This window comes from Vulpes vulpes, chromosome 6, assembly GCF_048418805.1.
Source record: "Vulpes vulpes isolate BD-2025 chromosome 6, VulVul3, whole genome shotgun sequence".
Taxonomy (NCBI): domain Eukaryota; kingdom Metazoa; phylum Chordata; class Mammalia; order Carnivora; family Canidae; genus Vulpes; species Vulpes vulpes.
Window position 1 is genome coordinate 72340999 of NC_132785.1, and position 24961 is coordinate 72365959.

At 37.8% G+C, this 24961-nt stretch overlaps 1 protein-coding gene across 13 annotated transcripts in view; it reads left to right on the top strand.

The window, feature by feature from the left end:
• The window catches only part of ARHGAP5 (Rho GTPase activating protein 5), a 105923-nt gene that overhangs the window by 24105 nt on the left and 56857 nt on the right, over positions 1-24961 (top strand). For 7 of the 13 annotated variants that reach the window (XM_072761372.1, XM_072761377.1, XM_072761376.1 and 4 more), the window contains one exon: positions 19927-23814. In XM_072761372.1, the coding sequence (XP_072617473.1) occupies positions 20095-23814 (3720 nt within the window). In that variant the 5' untranslated portion in view covers positions 19927-20094. The other 6 variants (XM_072761375.1, XM_072761383.1, XM_072761374.1 and 3 more) reach the window with 4 other exon arrangements.

The window sequence follows — 24961 nt, forward strand, 5'->3', positions numbered from 1 at the left end:
GTGAAGAGGAGTGCTACAAGATAAATGCCCCAACTTAAAACAGCAACGCTCAGTTCCCTGGGGTGATGGAAGCCAAAGGTAACCTAAGTATCAGCAAATCCACATGGGAAACCATCCAAATGGAACAAATTTTATCATAATCCTTGGGGTCCAAAGGGAAATACCACTGCATGTGGAAAGATCAGCTCAGCATTATCAGCATTAGAGGTACTATCTATTGTCTATACCTGAAAGCTATTGAACAGTCTAAGGGTAGAAACAGCTTAAAAATAGACTGTGCCATAAGATCAGCAGTAGAGGCAATACTATTGGCAGACTTACAAAATTAAAAATAAATATTGTTATTAAATATAGCAAAATGTATGTTCTTTGATATGTTTTGGTCTGTAAGACCTTTAAAAAAAAGTCATCAAGACAGACTGCAATCCAGTGATTGCAATAATATGTTTACCTAGGAAATTTCCTTCCATTACATCAGAGGTTGCTCAGATGGAACCAGTCAATGCCCAAGGTGGCCTGTAAAAGGCCCAAGAGATAATTAAGAGAGAAGGAAAAGCGGATGGAGAATCAAAAGGTAAAGAAGGAAGAAAGTAGAAACAACTAAAGTAGGAGTAAGAGGGAAAAAAAGAGAAGAAAAGAAATATTAAGAGAAAGAAATAGGTTAATGTGGTAGGCAGTTCAATTGCTTCAAAAGAGTTTACCTTATTCTGCTTATATATTGTATCACTCCATTTTCAAGACCACTGTAATCCAAATTTTTATTGCACAAGAAATAATATGTTTGTTGTAAGATATTAGAAAATACATAAAAGCACAAAGGAGAAAATTAATATTAGCTTTAATCCAGCCTCTAGATTAAATCTCTGTTAACATGTTGGGCAATAATATTATCATCTTGTTTTCAAAACATTTTTGTTTTACAAAACTGGAATCATACTACCTTTACTTCTTTGCAGCCTGATTTTTTTTTTTTTTTGTGGAAATCATTATAGATGTTTTTCTACCTCAGAAATCTATACTTTTAAAATATTTTAAATATTTGCCTATATTTAAGTACAATTTTATAAGAATTTGATCTACAGGACACCTTATGAATTTTTGCTACTTATTTTTACTTTGTTACCATGTCTGTAAAGTCTCAGAACTTCTAATGTAAATACTTTTTAAGGAGAAAATAGAATTTCTATGGGTACTAAAGCTAGAAATAAATGAAGCATATGCTCTAGTCCTGTGCTAGAGTGTGTTGAAGAGAGATTGGAAGCCTATTTAGGGAAAGAAGAGTATTATTATCTCTCACTATGTAATAGATGTGTTTGAAAGAAGTTGTGTGTCCATCAAAAAAACACATTATTATTTGAGAAGCTTTTTGAAGAAAATGCAAAAGCATGGATCGGCAAAGCAAACGTTTAGCATCTATTGAAGCTTATAATGATAGGGAAAAATAACAAAGCTTTAATTGTGTAGTGATTAGACAGCTTCTCATGATTTCAGAAACTCTTATGCTACACCGGTTCTATACAAGGTTCTCTGATGTCTCAGATCTACAGTTATTGGTTGCTAGTAACTCACATTTACCTTCTAGAGAGATGTAATGTGGAGAAATATGGGTCATACTCAGGCAAGGACACCTAACTTGATTTTTACAGGCTAATTTAGAGATTTCTTTAAATGATTTGTATTTTCCAAAGTGATTATCTCAGCTGGCATTAAATATAATCTAAGGCCTTCTGTGAGTAATGAATCCACAGAAATCTATAAAATTTAAGAGTGTTTCATATTATTATCATCAAACATTCATTGGGCTTTCTACTAACCATGTTCTAGTTATTGTATAGGGCCAAACATTCATTTAGGGTTCTTACCTAGAGGGGCTCACAATCCAAATTTGGCCTAAAAAGAGCAGGGATAAGGGGGTATTCACAAAAATTATATTCTTTTGGTTAAATATTTAAGCAATACAAGTTCCTGTTTCCCACTGTAATGATTTACAAATGACAGTGGTAACAATCTCAAAGAGAGAATTAAGTTAGCAATCTCTACAATTATTTTTTAGCTTTGTGGGGTTAACCTTATTGGGGTTGATTAAATTCAAGCTGTGATCCCTCATGAAAACTCAATGGAGGGTCCAGATGGCCCAATAATACCTTCTTTTGTGAGAGAATATAACTTGAGGATTTTTGCTTAATTAAAGTATTTGTGCTGGTGGGACCTCACTGACTTGCTAGCCCTTTAAAAGGAGTCTGCATTACAAATAATCCTTATAAAATACTAATTATTCAAAAACAGAGTTCTACTTTCATTATTTCAGTTATGTCCTAGGACCAGAATGGCAAGAACATGACATTGTGAACCTAGACTCTGATACCATCTTTGGGATTTCAGTCTGAAAAATACAATTCTGGATAATCAACAGAACAAGGCTCTATGGAACAAAATGCCAGGAAGGTCAATGCTTTACTTTACTACTGTTCCAGTCCCAAGCTCACAATTACCTTAACTCTTGTCAAAATATTTTCTACAGTAACAGCCAAGACATAATTAGCACCTTTTCTTCATGCTGAAAATGCCATTGGTAGCCATAAAACAAATATGGAGAAAGTCTTTCAGCTCGCAACTCAGCAAATGGTTACTGGGGGTTATTGGGTATATCATGATTTACCTACTAGAAGGAAGAGCAAGCACCCCCTCTTACTCTGCCTCTGGTCCACCTGATAGTCCTAACTGTATGAGACAGGGAGAAAGAGAACTCTAGGCAGCAGGTAGGGGTTAGAAGGGAGGTAGAAAGGAGTTGTGAAATTCAATAGGAAATTACACAATAAACAATCATTTAGTGCTTTGGTTATTTAATTGCCTTTGTTATTCTCCAACTTCTTTGTCTGTAATCAGATGACATTCTGAAGTAGTTTGTTCTCCAAAAGCCTGTCTTGTATCAGATATGCAAAAAAGCACTGGTCAATTTTACCGTGAATGCAAAGACCCTTTATTTGGCTTTTCATTCGTTCTTCATTGAGGCTATGAAAGCCAGAGTAGTTATGATCACAGATTTCCAGCAGGGGGTGCAGCTGCTTCTATAGGGTAAATTCTTTTGAAGCCAACTCACATCAAACATCTGAACACTGTAGTGTTACCACTGATGATAGAGCTGGAATTTTGATAACATTTATGGTTGTCATCTCTTTTGATCCTAGAAAGACCATGCATGTTAATACTTTATTAGGATGTGTTAGAGAACTAGAGATTTGTGGAGAATTTTTAGATTAAAAACTTAAAATGCCTGACCAAAATCTTATTCTAATTTTTTCAAAGTAAATGAAGAACAAAGCTCTGGGTAATTTTAATTATCCAGTACAGCAGAACAAATGCTTAAACTTTTATTTCAGATAAGAAGAGTAGATGATATAAGAGAGCTTGGTAATATTTACTCCATCTCCTCTCTCTCTCTCTCTCTCTCTCTCTCTCACGCGTGTGGTGTGTGCGTGTGTGTAAAGAATATATTATTTTTTCAAAATTTCTTCTTTTGGGTGGGGAGGGTGGGTGTTTAAAGCTATTTCTCTGTAGGCATGGCTCCTGACCAACTTTAAAAGATGCCATCTTTTTCTTTGTTTTTTCTTGTATTTTTTCCTCTTTGTAGCCTTTTATTTGTAGATATCTGAACAGCTTCAACCACAGAATTTTGGCTCCCCGATTCCTATGTTCAGATTTTTATTTGTACAGAAAAGTGTATGCTTTATTTTTTGAGAAGAGCAAGTAATATAAAAACAAAAATCTGTTAACTTTTTCATACTTGTAAGCAGCTTTAGACAATTAATATTGATAAGGGGCAAAATTCTACAGTTTCAGACTCCCTAAATCAAGACGGATGATGTAGGAGGATCAACAGTAATGTTAGCTACGAAAATTATCCTTTGAAAATCACGGCTTTAATTGTTTGTTTGTTACATTTTTCTGGGTCTTCATTACGAGAAAATGAGATTTCAAGTCTTGTTTTCTTCTCCAGAATCATGTCTTGATTCTTTAGTATCATGTCTTGTTTTAAAGGAAGCATCATCGTATAAAGAAGGTGAAAACTACACCTTTGGACATAAAGCTGTACATATCTGCTGCTAGTTGATCCTGGTGAGTGGAAGAGAAGACAGGTCACTGAAGAAAATGGTATCTGAGAATTAAGATCCATGGGCTCTCAGAGCAAAAAGTCATGGAAAGAGCCACGGATTAAATGCCCACCATCTGGGAGGGTGCCTGGGGGGGCTCAGTTGATTGAGCATCTGCCTTCAGCTCAGGTCATGATTCTGGGGTCCTGGGATCAAGCCCTGCATCGAGCTCCCTGCTCAGCGGGGAGTCTGCTTCTCCCTCTCCCTCTGCTCCTCCTCACCACTCGTGCCCCACCCCCTCTCTCGGTATGAAATCTTAAAAAAAAAAAATACGATGATGCTTCCTTTAAAAGCCTTGATTTATTTGACTTGGGTTTATGTTGGTACATGTCCATGGTTATGAAATTTCTGATTATTTAGGAAGTAATTTTTAAAGTTAGGGTGGACACTCTATTAACACTTAACGTTTCAGAGTCAAAGTTGTGATTCTGAATAGGCTTAAAGTATTTTTAAGGACTCTTATTACAAAGGTCAAGAAATGCGTTTAAATGCATGAACTTTCCAACCCGCACAAATGGTATGGATACTTGTGGCATTAGTACCTCAAATTGATGGTTCCACTCCCTTTCCCCAATTTCTTCCTTTCCCTTTTCCTTCTTTTCCTCTGTATTTACTTTGATTCCAAGTTTTCTTTTGCATCCTTCCCTGCCTAGGGTTTGTAACCGAAAGAAACACACCTTAACTACTTAACCATTTGGTACCATTCAGGTGCAAGAAAGTGGCTGGAGTAAGGAATTGCAGTGATGCCTTTTTAAAATTAGGGACTAACAGACATAGAGAAATTAAACATGTCTCTTCGGCTTTGTCTATTAAGTTTACCTTTGAAATATGGGCAGTTAGAGGAGCAGGGGTGTGCAACAAACTTGTGCTGGAATATTGTAATAGATCTACTGACAGATATTTTCCCATTTTTACCAAAAGGCAGTTTTGGGTTTTCTAGTTTATTAACAGACCATAAACGTACTTCTGGTTGGCAGCAGCTGCATCACTATAACACACAAAAAAGCAACCTTGGCTAACTTCAATACCTTATGCAACCTAAGAAATAAAGAGTAACTGGAATTTAAAAGATTTTTCATACGCTAACTTTACTGACGATGAACTGTCTCAATGTAGGAAACAAATCTTTCCCCAAAGAGAAATTCTCCCCCCCAAATTACTTCTTTCTTTTAGACATAACAAGTTAGAGTAGTAGATTTACGGTTTTTTTGCTCATTCTTTAATCTGCTGGCAGCTATCTTAAGGCCTCTGTATAAGACAGATTCTGATGACCTTGGGAAAGTCACATTTCTTCAATGGTAAAAGGAAAGGCATTTTTTCTACCGTCTGTCCTCTCTCCACTTGTCAGCACCAGTGCTCGGAAGGCAAATACCCTGAAAGCCCGGTGTACCCCCAAACTTGCAAAATTTCCAGGTCTCAAAAAATCTTGCATATGCGTAAGGTGATATAATAAAAGCCTGGCGGCCGACGGTTGCCAAGGTTGGGCTGGTCGGGAGCTGGCGCCTTTGGGGCCATCCTAAACCCCTGTATCTCGGGGTTTCGCTTAACTTCCCTAAGAACAGAATAAGCCACGGGCCTGCGTGCGTCCGTGCCGTGTGGACCGAGAAAGGGCTTCTGGCTCCCATGGAGTTTTGCCTTCTGGGTGAGGACGGCACCAGGTCCGAGCGGGTGAGGTCTGCAGCTCTGCAGCTGGCGGGCGATCCCCGGGCAGCAAACCGGCCGTACACGTAGGAGCAGACGCGCGAGCACGTCCCCGCCAACAAGCGAGGGCGCGTTCTTTTCCTCCCTTGAATTCTTTGCTGCTCGGAGGCCGGGGGCAGATTTATCGAGAACCCCCCGGCGCCCGTGCGAGGTTTTGCAACGGCTCACACAGTATCAGGTTCCTCCGCGGTACTGTGGTTTGCTCTCAGTTTCAGCCAGAAACCGGAACAGAAGGAAAAGGAGAAAGCAGGGAAGGTTCCGAGACGGCCGCAGCTCCTACGGCGCGGAGGAGGGGGCGGAGGAGGAGAATACGGAAAAGGGGAGAGCGGAGGAAAAATGCCCACGCCAATGGGTGAAAGGGAAAAGGTGAGAAGGAACGGAGTAGGAGAGGGAGCCAATGGGTGGGAGAGGCGGAGGAAGGAGGGGGAGGGGCGGAAGCCAATGGGGGAGCCGGGACGCGAGCGAGGACGCGGCCCCGCGCTGGCTCCCCTCCCTCCGGCCCGGGCGCTCGCGCCTTCCCAGGCTCCCCGGAGACGAGGGCAGGGGCGGGGCCCCGCCGGGCGCGCGGCGCGGGAGGCGCCGCGAGGTGAGGGCGGCGGGGGCGGGGGCGGGGAATTGTGGGGAAGGCGGTGCGGTGCGGGTGCGCGCGCGCGCGCCCCGTCGAGGCTGCGCCGCCGCTCCGCCCCCGGCCGGGTGTGTGGCTGAGCGCGCGCGCGTGCGTTCCGGCGGTGCGCGCCGGGAGAGATGCTGAGGTAAAGTTCGGGAGAGAGGGAGAGAGATCCGTCAGCGCGAGGGAGCCCGAGCGGCCGCCATTACTGAGCCCGGCGCGGCGGCGGGCGGCGGGCGGCGGGGAAGGGGGGAGGGACGGGGCCGCCGCTGGTGGCGGGCGGGCGGGCGGGAGGGAGGGTGGGCTACCCGGCAGCCGGCGCTGAGGGCTCGAGGGCTCGGGGCGTGTGTGCTGGGGAGGGCGGGGGGAGGTGGCTGAAGGGACGCGGCGCTGGGTGAGCGCGCCGGGAAGAGAGGCGAGCGGAGAGTGGAGGAGGAGGCGGCGGCGGCGGGAGCGCTCCCCAGGAATGTCGCTGCCGCCGCCACCGCCACCGCCACCGCCGGGGCCGCTGCCGCTGAGGAGGAGACGGAGGAGACCGACGGTGTTAGGTAGGACCTTGCGATCCCTGCTCCCCTGGGCCTGCCCGTCGCCCCCTCCCCGACCGGGACCCTCCCGCCACCGGCTGCCCCACTCGGTCGCCGCCGCCGGTTGTAACCAGTTCGAGGCGCTGGGGCCCCGCAGCCGCGGAGGGGAGCAGGCCAGGCGGGGAGCGGCTGCCGCGGGCGGGGGGGGTACGGTCGGCGTGAAGGGCAGAGAGGCCGGGGGAGGGGGCGCTTTCTCCACAGGTGACGCGGCCGGGGTCGGCGGAGGCCTGGTGGCGGTCGGGGATCGCGCCGGCCGCGCCAGGGTCCGCTTTCGCCCGCCGCCCTCACTTGCCCTGCTCTCCGGTGGTGCGCGGGCAGGGAAGGTGGCGGCGTCTGTTGGCTGGCTGCTGCTGTTAACGAGTTCCACCTGGAAGGGGGAGCGGAGGGTGGGCGCGTAGTCGCGGAAGCACAGTCTTCGTCGCAAACTTAAGCGCCTTCCGAGGGGATCGGCCCTCTCACTTTTTCCCCCCGATCGCCCCTACTCCTCCTCGGGTTTCTCTTCTACCATTTCCCATCTGCTGCGAAAGCTCGGGGTAGGGTTGTGAGAAGTTGCACTGCGCAACCCAAACACGGAGTCTTATCGGTGACTGCGGCTGGGTTGAGGCTTTGATTATGAGTTTCTGCGAGAATAACCTCTAGATCGTCCCTCTGTTTCCACTAAAGAAAAGTATCGGGGTGGGGGTGGGGAACCGCGCGGGAGCGCGCGCGCACTTATCCACACAGAAATACTCCCTCACACCCTCCCTCTTCAGCGTTATTAGAAATGCAAGTGAGGTGGAGGCTGTGGGTGTAGCTGGCGCCGAAAGGTGCTCGAAGTGAAGGCAAACTATGAGGACGTTTGATAGAATTCCGAAAAAAGTTGCGGGGAGACGCTTACACTTTTGCCATATGATAGAAATCCAGTTTTCGCTCATGCTTAATAAATGGGAATTTTAAGTGTTTTAAATCTAGACCAAAATAGGCATACAGATTGCGTCTACGCCCGTTTTTAAGTTTAAATTCCTAACGATACCTTGAGTTTTTCTTTGTGATAGGAAACGATACCAATTTTTAAAATAGTCAAGTGTGAAACGGTGGAATACGTCCTTGTATCGGCTGATCTTTGCCTATGCTATGCTGCCTTCTACAGGTGTTGTGGGGGGGGTGGGGTGGGAGGGGTTTGCTGGCATCGCTTTGAACATCCAAACCCATACTCAATTTGAAAGTATGGGGGGGGGGGAGTACACTGAATACATTTGCATTCACCTCAGGAAGTATTTCTCAGAGTCTCCATTTAAAATGGTTCTTTTAACAAAAATTTGATCCAGGTGCAGCTACTTGGAAAAATATTTGGTTAAGCTACATTAGTGAAATGTGTTTTGAGATGTTTTACCTGTCAATTCCAGTTTATTTGACTTCAATATGATAAAACTATATTCTTAATGAGTAGTTTTAGATATACATACCATATAGGTGACCGACTGGATAGTTTTCAGGTTAAGGTTTTATTTCCATTTTAGATTGCTTTCTCACTTTTGGCCTTTTCATTTATTCTCTCAGACTGACCCACGTTACTATATCTGTAGTAAAGCAGAGGGAAAGAGTGTTGAGTGTGTATCACCAAAGACTTCCATAGCCCTTGGAGCACTTTACCAGTAAACATACATGATTGAAAAGCTAGATATATCTGTGTATTTAACACTCAAGAAATATGCTATTGCGCTATTGAGCTGATTGACTTAAAGCGGACTTCAGTCAGAATGGCACAGATGACTAAAAAACAATTGATTTGGTTGTCATGTCATGCAGGCTACATTTTTTTTAACCTACCTCAGCACCAATTATTTTACCATTCTTTCTATATGTTCCTTATAAGAGCATTGAGGAATGGGTGGGTTACACTTGGCTATCAGAGAGAGTTGTCACAGAATTCTGATACTTCGTCATTTTTTTTAGCACCTCACCCCATTTAAATTACATTAGCTGTTTTAAAAATGTCTTGCAAAATTAGTATCTTAAATTCTATCACATCTCCAAAATGTTTTGCCTATTTCCCATCTGTTTGAAAAGCAGATTTAATACACTTAGTCTTTTGGAGAAAATAATTATTTTGACCTTGAAAGTTAAGAATTTTTTTAAATGAATAAAATACTGTCATTTGCATTCCTTTTTTTTTGGAATTGAACTTATGGTACAGCTTAGAAAATAGTTTTGTACCTCAGGTTTTTCTATTGAAGTTAAAAGTTCTGTCTTATGAAGACTACTAAACTTTTTTCAATATTAGCAGGCCTTAAGGTAAGTGTTGCCTTTTAATTTTTTTTTAATTTATTATTTATGTATTATAGTCACAGAGAGAGAGAGAGAGAGAGGCAGAGACACAGGCAGAGGAAGAAGCAGGCTCCATGCACCGGGATCCCGGGTCTCCAGGGTCGCGCCCTGGGCCAAAGGCAGGTGCTAAACCGCTGCTGCCACCCAGGGATCCCCAAGTGTTGCCTTTTAGTATGAAAAGGCATAATAGAAGTTTTCTTGGTGGCTACAGAGTTAAATTTCAATTCTTGAAACTACAGTTTCTATAGAAATTATTTTAAAAACTATTTTTAGAGCTGTAAGACCCATGATTTTTTTCTTTGCACACCAAGAAGGTAGACAGGTAATATAATTAACTCATGAAACATATTCTGTTTCAATAATATCTGTGTTCCTAAAAAAATGTTTGTGAAATATATTTAAAGTATTCCAAGGGAGCTTGGTTTTCTAAAATGAATGAAGAAACCTTGATAAAGTGAATCCATCATTTGATGACTTGAATAATCAAGCTCCTATTTGTTTAAATGAAGGCTGTACTTAATCATTTTATCAAACCAGGGAAACACGCTATTAGAAATTAAGAGAAATAATTCAGTGCTGAGAATTTTAAGTATGAACTTTAATTGCTTTTAAAACTATTACTTAAACCCCTTATGGATTTTTTTCCTAGATGGCTTGAGACTTCTTCTGACAACCCAGCAGCTTCTATTTTTGTTGTTAAATGTACTCGACTTAAGAATTCTTTTGAAAAAAGAAATCTGCACATAAAGAAAACTTAAAGCCTCTGATTTGTAATTCATTAATTCGTATCACCCTTATTTATCATTTACTGTGCGCCCGGCCTTGGGAATACTAAGATAAATTAGAGATTGTGTAGCTTGATCTTTCCTTGAAGAGGTATAACTATGAAGGGGTGAATATGTACATACAAGTACTAAGAAATGTAAAAAAGAGAACTATTTCTATCAGGCACTCTTTGGGAATCATTTACAGAGTAATCATTTGATTTTGGATGTGTTAACTGCAAATAGGAGTTTGAATATAAGACAGATGGTAAACAAGGTTGGTCGTGTCCGTCCCCCCCCATATTTTGGAGGCTGAGTGTCCACAATACCTTAGGTTTGCAGTACAAAAAGATTGTTAATGTTTGGTCATGTCTTTGTGTTAGACTCCTTAGAACTATTAATTGGGAATAAGAGTTATGCATAACTTTGTAATTTTAGGGTTAAAATATGACCTGTAGATTAGACCTGGTTAGATTCTTAAGCCTTTTTCATCATGAAGAGTTAATGGTACAGTTGAATTTTCATTTTTCTAGCTTCATACTAGATTTAGCCTATTTTGTTCCTGAACAGTAATTTATTGAGTAGCTAGGGCACTATGAATAATACAGGGAAATATAAAATACTACTCCCTTGGAAGAGCTTATAGCTTTGATGGGGAGAGATCTTGACAATTTAGGAATGGTTAGATGCCAGCTCAAGATAGAGTAGAAGAGCCAAATAGAAGGCAAGACATAACTGATTGAAAAATCAGTGTAAAGGAATTTAGATACAGGAGATAAGATTTAGTAGTTAGGGAAGATTGGGATAAGTAAGAAAAAAACTTTAAGTTAATGACACTGTGGACCAAAAGGACAGGGAAGTGAGGAAAGATTGGCAGGTGGGAGGAAAATATAAAGTGAATATTTAAGAGCATCAATTTGTACCTTTTGAGTGAAATTGAAAGATTTAGGGAAAAGTGTTAACGCAAGGTTAATAGCGGGAGTGATGGGGCAAGAAACAATTTTTGTGTTACTGTTTAGCTTTGCTGTATTTGGCATTACCAGCAACCTTGAAAAAACTTGAACATTGGTTTTGATACAGTTTGTTCATTTCCTTCCTGTTGATCATGTATTATTTGTGATCCATAATTTTGTTTCTTTTTATACTCACCTTTTCAGAGCCAAATAATAACTCTTTATTTACTTATTTATCTTTATTTTGGTTGATTGTTTAGAGAACTAGTGGAAAATTAACATTTCTGTGATCTGGGGAATTGAACATCCAGATTTGTTATTCTTTATTAACCAAATAACTATTCAGACGTTTCTGAGTATTAAATGGTCTCAAATAATTTTCTTAAGTTTATGATCTGGAAATTTATGTTATCAATCTTGATGGTGCCTCATTTCTCTATTTTTATTTTTCTTTATAAATACTGTCACCTGAAACTCAAGTGACACCACCATCTGTTGCTGAAACTGGTTAGTTTTTCATTAAAAAACATGGACTCATTTGGCTTGATTTCTTATAATTAGCAGCCAGTCACCAAATTCTTTTCCTTGAATTGTTCTTTTCAATTTCTGTGGTAGTTCAGGTGCTTTTTAGCCTCCACTATTTATCTATCTCTTGGGCTTTGTGCCTCAGAAATCTAATTTTGTATTCCATTTCTAGCTTATAATGATTTCTTATTGCTTATTACAAGGTATAACTCCTGCTTGCCCTTTAAGACCTTCCATATTCCTTATATCTTCAGAAATAAGCGAAATAAGAAATAAGTCTACTTTTCAGAATGGTAACTGTGCTCAACCACTCCACCTTAATCACACACCTGGAATGACTCCTTTTTAAAATTCAAATCCAATTTATTTTTCAAAGTTGATTCAGATCCTTTTTCTTCACTGAAATGTATTATTCCAGGGGTCTGCAGGTTATGGCCCTTAGACCCGATAGGCCTTCTGTCCTGTTTCTATATAATGGCTTTTTTACATTTTGAAATGATCAAGGATACAATTGAAAGAGTAATATTTTGTGATATGTTAAAATTAAATGAAGTTCAAATTTCAGTGTTCATAAACACAACCATGGTCATTCAATTAAGTATTGTTTATGGCTGCTATTTTTGTGCTGTGACAACATAGTTGAATAGTTCTAACAGACATCTTATGGGATGCAAAGCCTAAAGTATTTATTCTCTGGCCTTTTTTACAGAAAAAGTTTTCCAAACCCTGATCTATTCCAGCTTGCAGTGATCTTTCGTATTTTTGAATTCCGATTGCATTTATCAGTTCCACGGTATAGCACATAGCCTTTGTCTTCTCAGCTGTGGTACTATAAAGTTTCTTTAAAAATTGTGGGGAAAGTGCTTTTGAGCCTTTTTTTTCAATCTATGCATTCTTTTTAGTCTATACATCTTCCTGAGATTCTTATTCAACCTCTTAATGTTTCTATTATTAAGAAAATTATTAAGCCTTACCTAACATATTTTTATAATGAAAATAAGGATTTCCTGTGGTATAGCATTATAATCTTCAATGTCAATCATGCCCTTCCCCTCAATTCTCGTTCTTCAAAGTGAGAAGACTCCGATTCTGAAGGGGAAGTGAATATGTTCGTAGTGCTAGCTTAGTGGACTTCCCTATACTATACCTTTGTACCCGCAAAACCTCTGACATAAAGTTGAGCAGATAGTAGCTAAGCACAGTAAATACTTAGGGTTGTTTACATAAGTTGGTATAAATCAGATGACCTTTGGTCCTTCTGTTTTCATCACAGAGTGAGGAAATGGTCTAGAAAGAGTTTAGAGTAACTTTCACACCAAGGTATTTGACAAGTTTAGTTTAGGTCATTGGTTATGCAGGACTCTTTTTCAAACAATAAATATTTGAAATATCAAAAGATAAAAATGAATGAAAGAATTGTCTTTGTTAAGTAGGACTTGGGGCGTACCCAGAGTATTGCCTACTTGGACCTTCCTAGAAGTACTTCCATTGAGCCTTCAGGTTTACCTAATTTGTCTTGACAAGCAGACTGTTGGTCTTAAAAAAATTGTGGACTTTTTATATTAGAATATACTGCTATGCTAATAGTCTTTGGGCCCATAGCATTGTGTATTTTTTGTTAATTTTGACTACAAATAAGACTTTAAGATTGCCTAGTGGCTTAGGATCTGAGTCTAGTGATTGACCCATTTAGTCGTCAAATATTTGAGCAATCACTGTCAGGAACTGTGCTGGGTGTTGGGAATATGGTGAAAGAAACAACAACAAAATCAGAACAAAATCTCCATCCTAATGATTTAATCTGGAATCCTACCAAGATAAGTTTTCAGGTTATTTGGTCACTACATAAGTTGTTGAAATTTTTAGTAGATTCTTTTTTCATTCACTTGATTATGTTATGTATAGTTTTTTGTAAAGACCAGTTCATAGGAATTACATCTTTAGCATCCCATTCAACCTTGAGATTATGTGCTTATGTAGTGGAAAACTTGGTCAAAGACAGTATTATGGAATGTAATTGAGTTTTCTACAGATATTACATTAATTACTTAGTTATCATATATGTTAAAATGGTCTTCCTCTTCCAGTTTTTCACAGTATTGATGCATTTGTTATTGAGAATGAACACGATTAAGAAAAGTAATACTATATCAATTGTACCATGTTCGTCTTTAGTAATTCAGTTGATACTTTTATTCTTAGGCTGGTCTAGATGGCCTGAGATTGTGAAATGTATGTGGCAGTCTTCGGGCTTGGATCTGTCTTTTCTCAAATACTTGTTCATGTGAGGGATATTTTATTTGGCTTAAAGAAAATAGAACGTGTAATTACAAAGATCCTTCAGTGTAATTAGCTCTTGAAAACGTAATTTTTGATAATATTTGTGATTCTAAAAAATGTTTCAAAAATAAAAACTAGATAGTTATCCTGGTTGAATGTATTATAGATCATAAGCTTCATGCTGATGGTTTAATCTTTTACTTTTTGGGATCCTGAAATACAGGTGCATTTTCTCCATTAATATACTTTTTTTTTTTTGAGGTTTATTTTAGAGAAAGTATGAGAACTGGGGGAGGGGGGGAGAGAATCTTAAGCATACTACCTAACGAAGACCTCAATGTGGGGGCTTAATATCACTACCCTGAGATCATGACCTGAGCTGAAACCAGGAGTTAGACACTCAAACTGAGTCACTTGGGCACTCCTCCATTGATAGCTTTAGAAAATCTCTTAGATTAATATATATTATAGTGCTTATTTAGGAAACATAATGTGCTTACGTCTTTTTTGCCCAGAGAATTAAGCACATTTTGATTTTAATATTACGATTCATGCATTTATTGAGTAACTACTATGTAGGAAGCACTGTTGGAGGCTTTTGGAATACATTGATGAAATAAAAATTTGTGCCTTTGTGGATCTTAATAAACAACTCCTTTGTGGAGTTGGGTGGGGAGAGGGATAGAATTCATGACAAGTGATAAATAAATTTTATAGTAATTTAGGAGTTAAGAGGCAAGGGGGATTTTAGGGATTACTGGGAAAAGCAAGTGGAAAGGCAGAGACATGATTAGCATATTGAGGAACAGTGTGGAGCAGAATGAGAATGGAAGAATATATGAGAGTAGGTCAGAGAGCAAGATAAGGTTGGAGAAGGCAGATCTTATAGTATCCCATAGAAAAGGATTTACCTTTGACTTTTAGAAGCCACTGGTGGGTTTTGGGCCTAAGAATGGGCAGCTCTGACTTATGTTTTAAAAGACTCTGGTGGTTCTGGTAGTAAGAGGGGAAAGAGGAGCGGGAATGGAAGCAGGGAAATTAGTCTGGAAACCTTTGGGATAATCTAGAATCAGATATGGTGGTGGACGAGGACAGAATTAGAGCAATAAATGTAATGAGAAGTGATAAATTCTGGATATGTTTTGAAGATAGGACCAACAAGAATTTCCTGACAAAATAACTTAAAAGTGTAAATTTTAAAAAGTATACCTTTAAAAAAAAAAAAAGATTTATTTGAGAGAGAGGGTGTGCATACTAATGCAGAGGGAGAGGAAGAAGCAGACTCCCTCCTGAGCAGAGTCTGCAGCAGGCCCCATCCCAGGACCCTGAGATCCTGACCTGAGCCCAAGGCAGACACTCAGCTAACTGAGCCACCTAGGTGCCTCTATACCTTTTACTTATGAATGCAAGTTTTTTGAGAAAGTACAAAACAAATTTTGATACAAGTCCAGAATTACTAAAATGATTTTTTTTCAGTTTCCTTAGGTTCCTTGTAGAACTTAAGACTTTTTTTTTTTTGCAGAAAGCTGCTTCATGTTATTAGAACTTCTGTAAAGGGAGCATGTTATGGGGGTCCTGGATGGCTCAGTCAGTTAAGCATCTGCCTCCAGTTCAGGTCATGATCCTGAGGTCCTGGGATGGAGCCTCGTGTTGGGCTCCATATTTATTGAGGAGTCTGCTTCTCCCTTTCCTTCTGCCCCTACTCCTGTTCATGCTGTCTCTCTGTCTCTCTCCTTCTTTCTCAAATAAATAAATTCTTAAAAACAAAAAACGTGTTTGAATGGCGTAGTCTGATATCTTAGAAAACTTAATCATATGGATGGCTTCATTTTTAGGGTAATTTTAGGGATCACTCAAGAAGAATATTGGGCAAATAGTTGCTGTCTCCCTACAACTTTCTCATGAACTGTAGTTCTACTCTAATAAGATATATATGTATATATATAATGTATATATATATATATAATGTACATATATATACACACGTATACATTGTTGTTACTATCTGGGGAGGTACTTTAACCATTCCCTTTGAATGGTTATAAGATAAACTTAAAGGTGAATGAGAAAGAAACTGCATTGCAAACTGTTGAAAAGCAGTACTATTGCTTAAATAAAGATTGGTCATTCAGAGATTCTTTTTAACTGGATAGCTTTGAGTAGGTCATTGCTACTTTTGTTTTGGTTTTTTCATGAGCAAAAATATGAGAAAATGAGAACAGGTTATATGGAAGTAAAGTCATAACAAAAATCAGAAAAATGTTAAATCAACGTAATCAAATATTATCATTAGGGACACTTGGGTGGCTCAGCGATTTAGCGCCTGCCTTCAGCCCAGGGTGGGGACTGGATCCTGGAGTCCTAGGATCCAGTCCCATATCACGCTCCCTGCATGGGGCCTGCTGTGTCTCTGCCCCCCCCCCCATGAATAAATAAATAACATCTTTAAAAAAAATTATCATTAAACATACTTGAAAGGAATTTTCAGATTAAATCTAATAGCCTGCATATAGATAATGGCCATTAGTTTATTACTCAGAGCACACACAAAAAAAGAGGGGATTCTTTTTATCAGCACAGAAGAACTACCTTTGTTAGTTAATGGACAGTAATTTTGACCTAGATGTTGAGGGCAGTGGATAATTTATGCATGTCCAGGTGGCTGAAATTAAGTTCCCTTATGACCTGTCAGCCAAACTCATGGGAGAAAACTATGAAGTGGTAATACCATACTCACCCAAACAAAGAGCAAAATGTTTTTGAGGACAGGTGATGACAGTTTTTTTTCTAGTCTATTGGTTTCTCAAACTTTTTAAAATCTGAGAACATTTTTAAAAATTAGAAAACTTTTTCAGATCTTTTATGTAAACTTATAAATCAGATAAAGGCTGTACTGATTTGATGATTGAGCTTGAGGGAGAGAGCAAATATTTTGTCCAGTATTATTCTTTACCACCCTGTAGGTGAGAGAATTTTCCATCACCATTTGAAACTCACTTCGTAGTGAGCATGATCTCTGGAGCTGACTTCTAAATAATCAGCAAGTAGCCTTCCTGAAAGAAGGACATGGATGTGCCTCAGTGTCTAATTGGTAATTTACTGTGAATTTGGTGTAAAAAGTATAAATGTCACACAAAGCTACCTCATTTTTAATTTAAACTTGAATATTCGTGATTTGGAGTCTGCCACTATAAAATTTATTAGGATGTGTGTTGAAACCTCAGTGTTAAAATTTCTCCGGATGCCTTGGTAGCTTAGTGGTTGAACATCTGCTTTGGCTCAGGGAATGATCCCAGGGTCCTGGGATCAAGTCCAGCATTAGGCTCCCCCAGTTTCTTCCTCTGTCTATGTCTCTGCCTTTCTCTCTGCGTCTCTTATGAATAAATAAATAAAATCTTTAAAAAAAATATTTCCTGTTAAATAAAAAATGACAAAAGGTGATAACTCACTTAATTTTAAGCCTCTATGAAATTTTAAAAATACTTTGTGTGATAAGAGTATTTTCATTTCTGCTTACACCCTGTAACTTAAACAGAAAGATGTCTCCATATTCTGAGGTATATGCTGTAGGAGAGCGGAAATGTGTCTTTTAATGAGTTTGGAATAAGCATATATGAGAAATGAATAAAGAAGTGCCTGTTAAGAGATTAGGTTTGTAGTTGAGAATTTTTTATAATATTCAGGTTCATATGACTTTGTACAGTTACCTTTCTGTTAACTTTGTGTCAGACTGGAAGGCAGGGGACAGTCTTACATGTCTTTGAATTGCTCTTCGTTTTCAGAATAGGTGTTTGTTTAATAAAGAGCCATGTGTAGTGCTAGTGTTTATTTATACTGTTTAGCATAAAAATTCCCCAAAGTAATCACTAGGTATGTTTTTCTTTTGATGTACATTTTAAAGGGTATTGTCTGCAGTTTTCTGCTTTTCTAGTAAAAAGGAAGGGTAGACCTTGTATTTTACTATGTGTTTTCAGTTTTTTTAATTGTTACAGAAGCATTGTGCTGTTTTCACAACTAATTTTGTTCTGCCTTTTTATGACCGTGTATAACTTTGTACCTCATTCATTTTTTTTTTCTTATCAGTACCTACAAATACTCTTTTTACACAGTTTAGGTAGAGAAGGCTAAATGTGGTGCTAGGTGCAAATACCCAATTTAACCAGATTAAGATTTTTAAAGAAGTTTTACTAATGGAAAAGAGTTAATAGGATTGGATGGGGCTGCCCTAATTTCTTTTACTTCTAATTATTCTATATATTTCTGTCAGATAAATATTTTTTAATCACAAGTCTGATCACGTCATTTAAAAAAACGTCTTTGACAGCTTCACTGTTTCCAAGAATCAAATTAATACAGAATACTTAATTAAACTCTTTTTGGTAGGTACTTAACATTAAAAAAAATGATTTAGTTCTTAAATTTGTGTAGATATGCAGCCCCATTTTATAGATAGAGAAACCATGACACAAAAACTGTAGTCCTAAACTCATAAATAAGAGGTTTGAAATCCATTGTATTTATTCATGGTTTTCTACTTCCTATGTCGTTCCTTCAACATAGGATTATTTTATTTTTTGTTAAAATGAATCTAGTAAATGCATTATTTGAATATCATATGGCAGATAATATTTTTAGTTGAGGCTAATAGAATAAATTTCAGAAATATAAAAGTAAATCTGAGATTTTAGTTTTTTAATATTACTTTGCCAGAAATATTAGTCGTAATTTTAAATTATAATAACTTTCTCTGTCCATTAGTTGTTAATATAGTTAATGTACAGTATATGTTGAATAGCTGTTTACTTGCAATTCAGGTCAGGGTAGAAGACATATTTGGGACAAATGATGGTTCTTTTCTTATCGTACCTCTAAGTTTTTTTTCTATGTTCTTTATTTTGTCTGGATTGAAGATAATTTTCACATATATTGATGTACATGACTGAATATTTTCCCTGTGTTGTGTAACTGATGTGGTAGAAATGATACATTGCTTTTAATTCAACCTCAAAAGAATGTGAAGAATCTATAAATAAAATTTCTATAAATGAGTGTTTCATTCTTCCCACATAAATAACCTAAATTAAATTACATGCAATTCTCCAAGGTTATTTCATGTTGCCTGGTATATCAAATAATTCTAAAAGATTGTCTCAAATACACAATCTCAAAATTATTCAGCTTCGTGCAACTCAAAATGTGGTCCATTAGCTTTTTGTAACTACTCTGAGAGGAAATGAATATAGAAATCAAGAACATTTAAAAATAGTCTGACAGTAGTTTTATGTCTATTGAATCTAATAATTGGGGTTTGGATTTTTTTTTTAAATTCATTTATTGGATTTTGCAAAATTGGGACCCTCAGATATGAAATAAAAATTGATCCTTCACCTTGATAGTTTGAGAATATTGATCTAGTTAAATACTCAGTATTTGTATTAACTGCCCATTTTTGTTTTCCTTTTGAAGTATTTGCATATTATAAATTGTAGGGGGGGCATAGAATTCGACAGATTTCATAGAAGTGTGTTGAAACTTTCTGAAAAATTTTATTTAATTCTAAACTCTTGCTAAATTTATATGAAATTCTACTTTAGGGAACAAGTTTTAAGGAACAATGTAATAGAAAAAAGGTTGTTTTTGAGAGTTGTGAGGGAGTTGTTAAGGCAACTACTACATTTAATTATCAGCAAGCGTAGTCTGTAGTCACAGGAGGCAGGAAAATTGAGGGGGAGAAAAGACCAGTTATTTCTTCAAACTTACAGGAAGGAGTAGAGACAAAATGCACACTTGGTTAATAGAAGTTTATTTTAAGTTTTGTGAAATGTTACCTTAAATTTTGTGTGTAGTTATTTTAATTGTTGGATTTGTCTTAAATTTTGAGGTCATCTTGTATTTATAACAGTAAATCAAACAGTTTTTATGGTGGTTTCCTAAAATACATGTAACATTTGTTGTTAATGTCCATAGTCTTTTGTTATAAACATCTTTAGTGTGTATGTAATTTAATGTGTAATTCGTGATTAAGTTTTGTCCTCTCTTTTCCCCTCTTTCTAGGAAGATGATCCATATGATCTTGAAGACCTTTCTGCACAGAAATGAGGGAAATACAAAGAACCAAATATAGTTCTGAACTTTGGGATCTGTATTTTGAGATGATTCTATTTTCAGAATGAGAAGTATATCTGGTTATCTTTATGAATGTAGAGACATGAAAAGAGAGTTATGATGGCAAAAAACAAAGAGCCTCGCCCCCCATCCTATACTATCAGTGTAGTTGGACTCTCTGGGACTGAAAAAGACAAAGGTAACTGTGGAGTTGGAAAGTCTTGTTTGTGCAATAGATTTGTACGCTCAAAAGCAGATGAATATTACCCAGAGCATACTTCTGTGCTTAGCACCATTGACTTTGGAGGACGAGTAGTAAACAATGATCACTTTCTGTACTGGGGCGACATAACACAAAATGGTGAAGATGGAGTAGAATGCAAAATTCATGTCATTGAACAAACGGAGTTCATTGATGACCAGACTTTCTTGCCTCATCGGAGTACGAATTTACAACCATATATAAAACGTGCAGCTGCCTCTAAACTGCAGTCAGCAGAAAAATTAATGTACATTTGCACTGATCAACTGGGCTTGGAGCAAGACTTTGAACAGAAGCAAATGCCTGAAGGGAAGCTCAATGTGGATGGATTTTTACTGTGCATTGATGTGAGTCAGGGATGCAATAGGAAGTTTGATGATCAACTTAAATTTGTGAATAATCTTTTTGTCCAACTATCAAAATCAAAAAAACCTGTAATAATAGCAGCAACTAAATGTGATGAATGCGTGGATCATTATCTTAGAGAAGTTCAGGCATTTGCTTCAAACAAAAAGAACCTTCTTGTAGTGGAAACATCAGCACGATTTAATGTCAACATTGAGACATGTTTCACTGCACTGGTACAAATGTTGGATAAAACTCGTGGCAAGCCTAAAATTATTCCCTATCTGGATGCTTATAAAACACAGCGACAACTTGTTGTCACAGCAACAGATAAGTTTGAAAAACTTGTGCAGACTGTGAGAGATTATCATGCAACTTGGAAAACTGTTAGTAATAAATTAAAAAATCATCCTGATTATGAAGAATACATCAACTTAGAGGGAACAAGAAAGGCCAGAAATGCGTTTTCAAAACATATAGAACAACTTAAACAGGAACATATAAGAAAAAGGAGAGAAGAATATATAAATACTTTACCAAGAGCTTTCAACACTCTTTTGCCAAACCTAGAAGAGATTGAACATTTAAATTGGTCAGAAGCTTTGAAGTTAATGGAAAAGAGAGCAGATTTTCAGTTATGTTTTGTGGTGCTAGAAAAAACACCGTGGGATGAAACTGACCATATAGATAAAATTAATGATAGACGAATCCCATTTGACCTCCTGAGCACTTTAGAAGCTGAAAAAGTTTATCAGAACCATGTACAGCATCTCATATCAGAGAAGAGAAGGGTAGAAATGAAGGAAAAATTCAAAAAGACTTTGGAAAAAATTCAGTTCATTTCACCTGGGCAGCCGTGGGAAGAAGTTATGTGCTTTGTTATGGAGGATGAAGCCTTCAAATATATCACTGAGGCTGATAGCAAAGAGGTGTATGGTAGGCATCAGCGAGAAATAGTTGAAAAAGCCAAAGAAGAGTTTCAGGAAATGCTTTTTGAGCACTCCGAACTTTTTTATGATTTAGATCTTAATGCAACACCTAGTTCAGATAAAATGAGTGAAATTCATACAGTTTTGAGTGAAGAACCTAGATATAAAGCTTTACAGAAACTTGCACCTGATAGGGAATCTCTTCTCCTTAAGCACATAGGGTTTGTTTATCATCCCACTAAAGAAACCTGTCTTAGTGGCCAAAATTGTACAGACATTAAAGTAGAGCAGTTACTTGCTAGTAGTCTTTTGCAGTTGGATCATGGCCGCTTACGATTGTATCATGATAGTACCAATATAGATAAAGTTAACCTTTTCATTTTAGGGAAGGATGGCCTTGCCCAAGAACTAGCAAATGAGATAAGAACACAATCCACTGATGATGAGTATGCCTTAGATGGAAAAATTTATGAACTTGATCTTCGGCCAGTTGATGCCAAGTCGCCTTACTTCTTAAGTCAGTTGTGGACTACCGCCTTTAAACCACATGGGTGCTTTTGTGTATTTAATTCCATTGAGTCACTGAATTTTATTGGGGAATTTATTGGAAAAATAAGAACTGAAGCTTCTCAGATCAGAAAAGATAAGTACATGGCTAATCTTCCATTTACTTTAATTCTGGCTAATCAGAGAGATTCTATGAGTAAGAATCTACCAATTCTCAGGCACCAAGGGCAACAGTTGGCAAACAAGTTACAATGCCCTTTTGTAGATGTACCTCCTGGTACGTATCCTCGTAAATTTAATGAAACCCAAATAAAGCAGGCTCTCAGAGGAGTATTAGAATCAGTTAAGCATAATTTAGATGTGGTGAGTCCAGTTCCCACCAGTAAGGATATATCAGAAGCTGACTTGAGAATTGTCATGTGTGCCATGTGTGGTGATCCTTTTAGTGTGGATCTTATTCTTTCACCCTTCCTTGATTCTCATTCTTGTAGTGCTGCTCAAGCTGGACAAAATAATTCTCTAATGCTTGATAAAATCATTGGTGAAAAAAGGAGGCGAATACAGATCACAATACTATCATACCATTCCTCAATTGGAGTAAGGAAAGATGAACTGGTTCATGGGTATATATTAGTTTATTCTGCCAAACGGAAAGCGTCAATGGGAATGCTTCGAGCATTTCTATCAGAAGTTCAGGACACCATTCCTGTACAGCTGGTGGCAGTTACTGACAGCCAAGCAGATTTTTTTGAAAATGAGGCTATCAAGGAATTAATGACTGAAGGAGAACATATTGCAACTGAGATCACTGCTAAATTTACAGCACTGTATTCTTTATCTCAGTATCATCGGCAAACTGAGGTCTTTACATTGTTTTTCAGTGATGTTCTAGAGAAAAAAAATATGATAGAAAATTCCTATTTATCTGATAATACAAGGGAATCAACCCATCAAAGTGAGGATGTTTTTCTACCATCTCCCAGAGACTGTTTTCCATATAACAACTACCCCGATTCAGATGATGATACAGAAGCACCACCTCCTTACAGTCCAATCGGAGATGATGTACAGTTGCTTCCAACACCTAGTGACCGTTCCAGATATAGATTAGATTTAGAAGGAAATGAGTATCCTATTCATAGCACCCCAAACTGTCATGATCATGAACGCAACCATAAAGTGCCTCCACCTATTAAACCTAAACCGGTTGTACCTAAGACAAATGTGAAAAAACTGGATCCAAACCTTTTAAAAACAATTGAAGCTGGTATTGGTAAAAATCCAAGAAAACAAACTTCCCGGGTTCCTTTGGCACATCCTGAAGATATGGATCCTTCAGATAACTATGCGGAACCCATTGACACAATTTTCAAACAGAAGAGCTATCCTGATGAGATATATGCTGTCCCAGATGATAGTCAGACTCGCTCTATTAAAATTCGAAACTCATTTGTAAATAACACCCAAGGAGATGAAGAAAATGGATTTTCTGATAGAACGTCAAAAACTCATGGAGAAAGAAGGCCTTCAAAATACAAATATAAATCTAAAACCCTGTTTAGTAAAGCCAAATCTTACTATAGAAGAACACATTCAGATGCAAGTGATGATGAGGCTTTTACCACTTCTAAAACAAAAAGAAAAGGAAGACATCGTGGAAGTGAAGAAGATCCACTTCTTTCTCCTGTTGAAACTTGGAAAGGTGGTATTGATAATCCTGCAATCACTTCAGACCAGGAATTAGATGATAAGAAAATGAAGAAGAAAACTCACAAAGTAAAAGAAGATAAAAAGGTAAGTTTAACTTATAGTACGTAATGTTTATGAAGATACTTGTTTTTGCCTTTTAAAATATGTATTTAAAAATAAAATAAAATATGTATTTTTTAAAGATAACGAATTTAACTTTGAGAACTTAGGATACTTTAAGTTGTTCAGTAAATATAATTAGCACCTCTTTAATTTTCTGAATACTTTGTGAGGGTGAATTATTTTCATTATAAATTGCCTTTTTTTTTTCTTGTGCCTTAGTGTAGATGTTTGAATTCATATTCTTCAGTATAATCATTCCAGGTGATTATGTTTATTTTCCTTATAGAAACCTAGGAAGAGAGTGATTTTGCTCTTTTGTTGTTGTTAAGTGTCCCATTTATCTCTTTTTGCCTTCTTGAGCTTCAGTTTTGCAAAATTAATTTGATATACCTGTCTCATTCAAGGATATTAACAATATAGTCAAACCTAGTAATTTGTAATATTGGAAATTTACTAATAGTTCTAGGAAAATCTTCTTTGTGGATGGTGGTGTTTTGCCTAAAGACATGTAGAAAAGTTTCTGAAGTTTGAATTGTGGTATTCTGACTAAATAGCAGTATTTCAGTAGATACTAATTTACCTGGTGGTCTTAAGCACTGAAAGCTTAAATATGTATGCTAAAGTGTATTTAATAATTTTATTGGATCTTTATCACAGTGGTACTTTAGCACCTTCATTTCTAGTACTCTTCATTCTTGAGTATGCACAAGCTTTGTTCAAGATTTTTGTTGTTTTAAGATAGCTTTCAGCAGGCTTTTATTCTTCATGTTGATAGTTTCTTCATCAGTTACATCCATAGTCTTAATATGTGTTAACTATGGGTACTTGCACACATGCTAATAATTAAATCTCATTGGCATCTTTCATGCTCACATATTATCGCTAGTCCTCCTTACACATTTTATCACTGCCAAAAAACTTCAGCACTTTTTCTCAGTTTATGCTATTAAAACTACTTAATGTAACAAAGACAAAGTAACAAAGACAAAGCATTTACAGTTTTTACATTTTAAATTGCTTTTGTGATAGTGTTTTTTCCATTTTTGGTCATAAGTCTACTTAACTGTTTTGGTAACTTTTTTTGTTAAATTTCAACTTAGAGAATAGTTGGAGGAACAGTAAAAGGAAC